The sequence below is a fragment of the Ips typographus genome, linkage group LG2, assembly GCF_016097725.1.
Source record: "Ips typographus isolate SLU linkage group LG2, UJ_Ityp_2.0, whole genome shotgun sequence".
Taxonomy (NCBI): domain Eukaryota; kingdom Metazoa; phylum Arthropoda; class Insecta; order Coleoptera; family Curculionidae; genus Ips; species Ips typographus.
This window is the reverse complement of record NC_138423.1, coordinates 1355517-1366201: the sequence shown is the minus strand read 5'-3', so window position 1 is coordinate 1366201 and position 10685 is coordinate 1355517. Positions and strand designations below refer to the sequence as shown.

Here is a 10685-nt window from a genome sequence, read left to right as displayed (position 1 = left end):
ATAAAACTGCAGTCATCTAATTGAAGGAGTTTATTCGATACAGATTTCTGGTATAAAATAAAATTAATTAAAGCACCGATTGAATTTTCGATAGCGAATGGTCAGGAACCAGAGCCGCATTTTCGCAGTCTGCAGTGTATTTACATATTGTCAGTGATTAATCGATAAATGCGACTGTGATTCAAAACCTGAAATAAACGGGGAGATTTACAATTCCAAATAATCCGCTTATTTCCACTTAAATAAGTACGTACTAAAAGGATTTTATTACAACAAAAGAGTGGATAGACCTTAAAAGTCTTCCCTGAAACTGAACTTAGTTGCAGAAAGAGTAAAGCCCACCCTTGAGTTGTAATTATGGTTATATCGTCTATTTTTGATAAATTAACCCATCACCTGACCCTATTAATAATAATTACGAGGATAAGTCACAATACAATTTTTGGCATCAAAGTTAAGCTGTTTTTGATGCTCGCGAACGACTGATGTGGTGAAATTTGAGCGATGTGACTGAAATGGCACTTAAATAGTAGTTCACTTTACAGCCTCAATTTGAAATTAAAGGTGCCTTTTTTTTAGTTTTTTTTTTCTTTGGAAATGACTGATTGGAATGGCAAGATGATTTCAATGACGTTATTCATTCAACACAATTTTCAACTACTATGGCTGTATGCGGTGTTAGTGTAAGGCCCACTATAGATGGAACTTCCAGGATTGGACACGGATTTCTTTCTTCTTCGGGCCAAAAGGCATAAAATGGCAGCCACCGCGCACAACATAAGGATCAATCCGGCCACGCAGATGCCGATGGCAAAGCTTCGCTGTGAGATGCAGATCGCGTCGTCAGGATACTGAAAATAGTTGCAAAATTACTAATAGTCACTAAATTCAGTTAGTATGTTAATTAAGTGAAAATATCTGTTTTTTAAAAAATTGTGCTAAAAAGTACACTTTTTTGAATGCAACAATCTGCTGTTGTGCTTTTTCGTCAAACAAGTCGATTTTATAAAAAATGTTGTATGACTTAAATATACTCGACGTCAGAAACTCAAAAGAGTTTACAATTAGTGCGACTTAACTATACGTTATAAGTTACAGTAGAGAGTGTCTTGGAATATAATAAAATACATTTAAGCAACCTAAAATGTATAGAATAAGCATAATAGCAATAGCAACTTCCTGGGAACCGTTGTGTCAGCATAGTCCCATGGGATTTACGGAAATAGACATATATAACTCCTCCTTTCTTAAGCTTCGAAAAGCACGGACTGTGTTTTCGAAGGATCGATTGATTGATCGTTTGATTGCTTCTTCGATTTCCTAAGGATCCTGAGTATCTTCTCCTTCTGGGTGATGATCAAAACCATAGCAACTAGAATGCAGAGGACTATCGGTACCCAAAATGTAGGCTGGTCAAAACTGGATGGCTCACTGGCGTCGTCTATTGATTTGAGTTGATTGGCCATTCGTTTTAGATCATTGATTTCATCAAATTGGATTTTTGATAAATGTGGTGTCTCAAAAATCTGTGATGTTCCATCGGAGAAAGTGGGTAACTGCATTGCTGGTAAAATCAACGGTTTACCCTTTTGTACTCTCGCGTCATTGACGAACAATTTGTTATTGATGAGTGCCTCGCAGGTTTCTGGTATTGACAGCAACGTTGATTGATAGACTTTAAGGTGTTGATCGGTCTGGCATTTCGTTTTCCAACAGGTTTGGTTGGCAGAACAAGAATCAATCCTACCGACTGCGCCACTTAAATAAATTCGACGTCAGAAACTCTTAATTTTATAATAATTTTATTAAGAGTTTACAATTAGTGCGACTTAACTATACAAAGTTACAGTAGAGACTAGCCTAGGAATATAAAAAAATACATTTAAGCAACCTAAAATGTAGAATAAGCATAATAGCAATAGCAACTTCCTGGGAACCGTTGTGTCAGCATAGTCCCATGGGATTTACGGAAATAGGCATATATAACTCCTCCCTCCTTAAGTTTCGAAAAGCACGGACTGTGTTTTCGAAGGATCGATTGATTGATCGTTTGATTGCTTCTTCGATTTCCTAAGGATCCTGAGTATCTTCTCCTTCTGGGTAATGATCAAAATCATAGCAACTAGAATGCAGAGGACTATCGGTACCCAAAATGTAGGCTGGTCAAAACTGGATGGCTCACTGGCGTCGTCTATTGATTTGAGTTGATTGGCCATTCGTTTTAGATCATTGATTTCATCAAATTGGATTTTTGATAAATGTGGTGTCTCAAAAATCTGTGATGTTTCATCGGAGAAAGTGGGTAATTGCATTGCTGGTAAAATCAACGGTTTACCCTTTTGTACTCTCGCGTCATTGACGAACAATTTGTTATTGATGAGTGCCTCGCAGGTTTCTGGTATTGACAGCAACGTTGATTGATAGACTTTAAGGTGTTGATCGGTCTGGCATTTCGTTTTAATTCCAACAGGTTTGGTTGGCAGAACAAGAATCAATCCTACCGACTGCGCCACTTAAATAAACTCGACGTCAGAAACTCTTTTTAAAAAGAATAATTTTATTAAGAGTTTACAATTAGTGCGACTTAACTATACGAAGTTACAGTAGAGAGTGTCTAGGAATATAATAACATACATTTAAGCAACCTAAAATGTAGAATAAGCTTAATAGCAATAGCATCTTCCTGGGAACCGTTGTGTCAGCATAGTCCCATGGGATTTACGGAAATAGGCATATATAATAAACGAAAAACAATGAAAAAAAAAAAATTTCAAAAACAATTTCCTGTTTGTTTTTTTTTTAGTTTTTTTCAGTTTTTTTTTTTTTTGGTTATCAAGCCCTATAGCCTCTCTGATGAGCCGTAATACGGCGAAACCGGTCAGAGGATTGGGATTGATAAACAAAAAACAAAACCTCACCATTTTCAACCAATCAGATCGGTGTTTACCGAATGATGCGGCATTAATGGTGCTGTTCCTAGATTTTGGAACGCCATCTGTACTTTCTAACTCATAGAGTTGAGTACAGATGTCACCAGATGTTGCACACAACTATCATTTCTGGCATCCAGTTGACTATACTGGAACGAAGGTTTTGTTCTTTGGTTATCAAGCCCTATAGCCTCTCTGATGAGCCGTAATACGGCGAAACCGGTCAGAGGATTGGGATTGATAAACAAAAAACAAAACCTCACCATTTTCAGGCATATATAACTTATGCAACCCATGCAAAAAGTTCTTTTTTGCACTCGACCTTCGGTCTCGTATAACAACTTTCACTTGCGTGCAAAAAAGATGTAGGTACTTTTTGCACTTGTTGTATAAATAACTATTTGCCTTTTTGGTTATCATTCGAACATAAAAAGGAATATAGCAATTAAGCGAAAGCTTATGTGTTAGATTTTCCTACATTGTTTTTCGTTTAGTCATAGGCTTCTTATGTAAATTTAATGGATTTAGCTTGTTCTCTTGTTAATATCCGGTCTCGTATACATACATCGTATAAAACTCGATCGGATTAAAATCGCCTTGATTTTTGTCTATATGGTATGGTATTGAATTTGTTACTCAATGCGATCCAGGTATCCTCTTTCAGAGATCTCTTCCTAGATTTAACATATATGTACAGGTTAACCTGTTTTTCCCCACCGGTTAAAAACAGTGCACCGAAAATGGGCATTTTCGTCCGTTCTCACGGAAAAGGTACATTTTCTCGACAATGATTCAGCCGAGATATAGACAGTTTTTAAAATCGTATAATGAAAATAACTATTTGATACTCTCCATATTCTTACGGGTTCTTCTAGTTGTGCCTTGTGCATACGCGCACGTTGGCGATCCATAATCGTATACTTGTGTCCTTTGGAGCTTGTGTCCATCTCTTACTCCGCACCAGTCCCTTATGTTTCAGAGCCACTTGGAGTTATTAAATAATAACAATTATGGCACGATCTTCAATAGCTTGAATGGGAAAAGCTGGGTGGACGTTCGATGGGCGAGAGGGTTAGAAGTAATGAACTGGAGAGTGGAAGATGTAGAAGCTCTGAGTGATCATAACTATACGTGACCTTTAGAGTCAAAGGTGTGATTGGGAGACGAACGAATGAAAAATGGTTATATGAGTTTGTTAAGACTGGCAGAAATTTCGTGAGAAACTTAGAAAGTGTCAATGGCCATCGGATCTGAGAGTGAAAGAGGATATTGAGAGAATGGTGATTGGCATACAAGAAAGCTGCAGGGGGGCCTGTAAGTTAATTAAACATAGAGTGGACGAGCGAAGTGCGAATGAGTTGTGGAGTGAGGATTGCCAGGATTGAGACCAAAAAAGCAACGAAAAAATACAAGGAAAACAGGAGAACGCTAACGAACAACAAATGAGAAGGGAATATCATAAAAAGAAAGGCTTTTAAAAAAGTGACAAAGGGGAAGAGGAAACAACATGTAAGGGATCAGATTAAAGGTGAAGAAAGATTGTGTTTGACAGGGGGTCCTTCAAAATGTTCGCAAAAAATTGGTCGCTAGGCCACATGAAATGGGAAAAAAGACTAGGGACAGTAGGGAGTTGAAGGAGGGAAAGAACGGGGACAAGGCATTGTTGGAGGAGTATCACCCAGCGGTGAGTGTGGCAGAGAGAGAGTGAATGGCAGGAGTACGTATGTGAAACAAAGGCAGATTACAGAATACGACCCAATCTTCGACGCGCCAATAAGGGAAGGAGATGAAGAGCGTGATAACGAGGCTCAAGAAGAAGAAAGCGTGCGGGGACTACAGGATCCCCAATGAGTGCATGAATTATGTATGGGAGGAGGAGTTTTCCCGGGGGTGTGGAAGGAGGCGAGAGTGAGGTGACTTCCCAAGAAAAGTGGTGAATTTAGGTCAATAAGTCTGGTACCCACACTTGGGAAGCTATTAGACACCATTGTGAATGCGAAGCTGAATAACTGGTACGATAGAAGAGGAGAGAATGAACCGTAGACAACTACGGGTTTTCAAAGGGCGACGAGCACGATTGATGCTTTTACTAGGGTGACACGTATTGGTTGTCACGTTGGATCTCAAGAACGCCTTCAACTGCCTCATATGGGAGCTGCGGGGAGGAAGTCCCGTTTGCTGTGGGTCAGGTGTTAAAACAGAGAAAGTGAGGGCATCAAATTAGCGGATCAGGTTGCCAGAAATGCAAGATGGTTGGCGCGAAAAAGCGGACTGAGTGGGAAAGAGAAGAAAAAAGAGAAGAGTGAGTGGCAGAGGGGATGGTACAACTCTGAAAAGGAAAGGAGCGTGGGGAGGACAGGTTGCTGGCATCCTTTTTAGGCAGCCAAATGCTGACTGGGCATGGAAACCTGTCTGCTGACCTGCATAGATTTTCGATCAGGGAGAGTGAACATAGTGTGGAATGGCGGAAGAAACGTCAGAACATGTTAGGGACGGATATGTGATTGAAGAGAGAGAGTGAATGAAGTGACAAGAGGGAATTGAGTTTAATTAAGAGGAGAAAGAAAAATAAAAGTCCAGCAAAGTGGGTAAATTTAAGGGGGAAAATAAAGATTTTGAAAGATTACCAATAGATAGACCAATTAGTTCTAAGTAAGTATAGTAGGTTAAGTCTTTAAGACTTAAGACTTTAAGTTAAGTTTAGAAAGTGGAGGTTGTTGGGGCTCCTTGAGCGTGGTTTTGCTAGATATGTGGGTTAAAGAACAAGTTTAAGCCCCACACAGGGGTTTTTGGCACAACTTCCATTTCCAGGTACAATTGAGAGGGATCAGGGCGTATACAGGAGTGGTCTGCAACTTAATGGCCGGCTTCAGCTGTCAGCACAGGATAATTATTGAGAGAATGAAAGGAAAAGTAGCGGAGGAATTGAAATGGGTGGGAGAGGATTAGAGGAAGTGCACAGGAAAAATGTGTGGAGGGAATATCGGTGCATGGAAGGGGAGTATAGTGATGTGTGGAGTGTGGGAGCAGGATAATAGAGTAGTAATGAAGAAACGTATAAATGAAAAAGGAATAAATTTGATATCGGGGCAATAGGGATAATACCCAAATGGGGAGAAGAGGTAATTAGGGAGGAAGAATAGCGAGATTCCACAAAGCCGTGAACACTAAATATGCCCTATGTTCACTGGATCCTGAACTTTGATTCTTGCTGCAAACCTTTCCTTTGACACTTGTTAATAGAAATCTAAGGATTCAATTAACATCGATAATTTAGGGGAGATAATGAGCTCCAAAAACAATATACAATGGGTAAACATATTAAAAAGCGAATAAGTTTTGATTTCTTCTCTTGTAAACTTCACTGTTAAAACACAAAGTGTGAGACTGATAAACTAGAAAATCTTGTGCTGATCAGCATCGTACAGTACCAATTAGAGAAGAAGAAGCTGTACACACAAAAAAAATATGACACATGAAAAAATAACAAACAGTAAATTTTAAGAACACCTCATGTTCACCTTATATTCAGGGTTACTTCTATCAGCAACTTCCAAAATGATTCATTTCACTCTCATATAATATTCAAATAATTTTAATTCAGTTCTTCTTCACGTGTAATTTTGGGTGGGTAAAGGAAGTCACACTTTTTATGCATTTCGCCCAGTGAATATTAACTAAGACACCACTACGTGGAAAAGGACGTTCAGTGTTAAGTTCTCTACCGTAAAAACAATGAGTGTACGGTGCATTCACAAGGAACGCATCACAAACACACACATCCGGTCATTTTCATATTTATAAATCTTTATTTAATCGTTTGTCGATGCCGTGTAACGAATCTTAAAACAATACATTCGAATGAGTAATCGTATACTACGGTAGTATATTGCTGCGTGCTATTTACTAAACTACCATAATTGTAGCGTAGTCTGTTATGTTATTATTATGGTGTAAAGTTCAAGTTCTTTATGAAAGAAAACGCAATAAGCATTATAATTTATGCTAATCTTAGAAAACTCACGGTTATTACGTTTATGTATGAGTTTTAGAACTAGTGTTCAGTTTTCTGTAATATCTTTGAAAACTAAACGTATTATTCAGTACCGTCATGGTGTTAGAAAGTTGAGTTGTCCCTAAGGTGTAAAAGTGACATTTTTATCCCTCAAATGAGGGAGAAAAGTTTTATTTTCTATAGGAAACATAGAATAACCCTTGAAATTATTCGCGGGAGCAAAAGTTTCTGACAATTGTTGATAATTTCTGACATTGCTAGGTGGTGTATTTCCGTTCTATACTATTATACAGATAAATACACCGCCCTCTATTACGCGCTTAGAGCTTTTTCTACACAATCAAGTCCAGTCTAAACAAATTGCTTAAAACATTTGTCCTGGAAAGTACAACACACAGCAAACTAGCTTAAACACTGTTCAATTTGAGAAAATCTGTAAATTCTTGAAACTAGGTAAGCAAAACTGGTAAATGGTTCTCATTACCAAGAACATTCATTCAAAATTATTTTTGTTGCTCTCACTATGAAGGATGCTTTAAAATAAAACTCACATACCTGCGCATGTAACAAGTACCTAATAAGTCTACTGTACAAGAAAGCACTTGTACCTACCATTGAGTATAGTGTTGAGGTAAAATCATCCCACTTCAAAGTGTTCAACCACTGTTACGTTAGATCTGGTTTTTTGTAAAGTAAAAAACTGACACGGTTGGGCTTCTTCCTGAATTGCTGTTACAATGTGGCTTAAAACACTTACAAATAGGCAGCAAACAAAAATAATTTACGCAAATAACCTCAAGCCTTGATTTTAAACCGTAAAAATTCATCTAATCCTCAAGACTCAATTTCAACAATACAAACAAACGCAAACTGTCACCACTATTTCCGCCATATTGATAGTATAGTAGGCGGTGATAAATATCATTCTACAGGGTGTCCCTGAGAGGTATACAAGTATAGCAGGAAATAAGTACAAAAAGAAGAAAAAAGCAAATCTGTCAAATGATGTGTTTTTGCTTAAATCGTTTAGATGTCAAAAGTGGGTTGTTCTTATTATTTACAAAAAGCAAAATGTCTAGAAATAGAAAATCTCTTTTACATAAAGCAGACTGGTAGTCACTGACTCTTTATTCATTTATGCGTACTTAAGACGTAATTTAGCTTTTGGAATTATCTCTTTTTAATGTTGTAGTACCTGTAAGAAGTACCACTGGATGTGGCTTTAAGAAAACCGTTGACTTATTGTTTACGTATAGGACAAGTCGTTATAAATTAACCTAATTTTGTCCTACGTCTCCTGTAAAACAAATTTGGTCAACATGTGCAGCTGACTCCATCTATAGCCCATTTTTGATTTGTTATTGAATGTATTTATTTGTTTTGCCATATTTTTGCTATTTTATTTTATAAAACGTATACTGCTTAACCCAAAATTACATTTCTTAAATTTCGGCCTTGCTTGTCCTTCCAGGAACATCTTTAAAAAACGATTGACTCATCGAAACTTTGTCAATCAATTCTCAATGGTACCGAATTTAGTGCTTTATGTAATAGTATATGAAATGGAAGCGATGTGGTACAGATACGGCTCGGTGATAAATTGTCTACTTACTTTTTCGCTGAAGACCGAGTCGTCGTCCAAGCCGGCTTTGGCGAGGTCGTTGGCTTCGTTAACATAAAGACCGCTGTATACCTCGATGGTGGCGGGGGTTCCTTCGGAGTCGCCGGATTCCGCCCCCGCTTGCCGCCGGGGACGTGTACCCGAAGTACCACCGCAATTCGGAGGCTGAAATCAAACATGATGTTAGTTAGTATGTATTCGTGTGGTAAGAGCCACAAACGTTATTTTTCCTAAATTACGACTTTGAACTTGGAAAATAGTTAAATTCAGTCAGTTTGACAACATTGCAAACACACTTCAAACCAAATTAGTCGGATTTGTCGGTTTGGTAACATTTCAAACTCTCTTTGAACCAAAATAGTAGTATTTGTCAGATTTGCATTATTGCAAGCATACTTTGAATAAAATTAGTCGAATTAGTCAGTTTGGCAACATTGTAAACTAATACTTTTTAACCAACTTGCTAGAATATTTACCAGATTGCAATCACACTTCAAACCAAATTAGCTAAATTTGTCAGTTTGGTAACATTTCAAACTCTCTTTGAACCAAAATAGTAGTATTTGTCAAATTTGCATTATTGCAGGCATACTTTGAATTAAATTAGTCGAATTTGTCAGTTTGGCAACATTGTAAACTAATACTTTTTAACCAACTTGCTAGAATATTTGCCAGATTGCGATCACACTTCAAACCAAATTAGCTAAATTTGTCAGTTTGGTAACATTTCAAACTCTCTTTGAACCAAAATAGTAGTATTTGTCAAATTTGCATTATTGCAAGCATACTTTGAATTAAATTAGTCGAATTTGTCAGTTTGGCAACATTGTAAACTAATACTTTTTAACCAACTTGCTAGAATATTTGCCAGATTGCGATCACACTTCAAACCAAATTAGCTAAATTTGTCAGTTTGGTAACATTTCAAACTATTTTTGAACGAAAATAGTAGTATTTGTCAGATTGGCATTATTGCAAGCATACTTTGAATTAAATTAGTCGAATTTGTCAGTTTGGCAACATTGTAAACTAATACTTTTTAACCAACTTGCTAGAATATTCGCCAGATTGCAATCACACTTCAAACCAAATTAGCTAAATTTGTCAGTTTGGTAACATTTCAAACTCTCTTTGAACCAAAATAGTAGTATTTGTCAGATTTGCATTATTGCAAGCATACTTTGAATTAAATTAGTCGAATTTGTCAGTTTGGCAACATTGTAAACTAATACTTTTTAACCAACTTGCTAGAATATTTGCCAGATTGCGATCACACTTCAAACCAAATTAGCTAAATTTGTCAGTTTGGTAGCATTTCAAACTCTCTTTGAACGAAAATAGTAGTATTTGTCAGATTGGCATTATTGCAAGCATACTTTGAATTAAATTAGTCGAATTTGTCAGTTTGGCAACATTGTAAACTAATACTTTTTAACCAACTTGCTAGAATATTTGCCAGATTGCGATCACACTTCAAACCAAATTAGCTAAATTTGTCAGTTTGGTAACATTTCAAACTATTTTTGAACGAAAATAGTAGTATTTGTCAGATTGGCATTATTGCAAGCATACTTTGAATTAAATTAGTCGAATTTGTCAGTTTGGCAACATTGTAAACTAATACTTTTTAACCAACTTGCTAGAATATTCGCCAGATTGCAATCACACTTCAAACCAAATTAGCTAAATTTGTCAGTTTGGTAACATTTCAAACTCTCTTTGAACCAAAATAGTAGTATTTGTCAGATTTGCATTATTGCAAGCATACTTTGAATTAAATTAGTCGAATTTGTCAGTTTGGCAACATTGTAAACTAATACTTTTTAACCAACTTGCTAGAATATTCGCCAGATTGCAATCACACTTCAAACCAAATTAGCTAAATTTGTCAGTTTGGTAACATTTCAAACTCTCTTTGAACCAAAATAGTAGTATTTGTCAGATTGGCATTATTGCAAGCATACTTTGAATTAAATTAGTCGAATTAGTCAGTTTGGCAACATTGTAAACTAATACTTTTTAACCAACTTGCTAGAATATTTGCCAGATTGCGATCACACTTCAAACCAAATTAGCTAAATTTGTCAGTTTGGTAACATTTCAAACTCTCTTTGAACCA

The 10685-nt window shown here is 36.8% G+C and overlaps 1 protein-coding gene across 1 annotated transcript in view; it reads right to left on the bottom strand.

The window, feature by feature from the left end:
- Positions 1-15: 15 nt before the first annotated feature.
- The window catches only part of pio (zona pellucida domain-containing protein piopio), a 61196-nt gene continuing 50526 nt past the window's right edge, over positions 16-10685 (bottom strand). The window contains exons 8-9 of the mRNA XM_081973837.1: positions 8558-8731; positions 16-851 (exon numbers count right to left, since the gene is read on the bottom strand). Of these exons, the coding sequence (XP_081829963.1) occupies positions 654-851; positions 8558-8731 (372 nt within the window). The 3' untranslated portion in view covers positions 16-653. The remainder of the gene's footprint in view (positions 852-8557; positions 8732-10685) is intronic.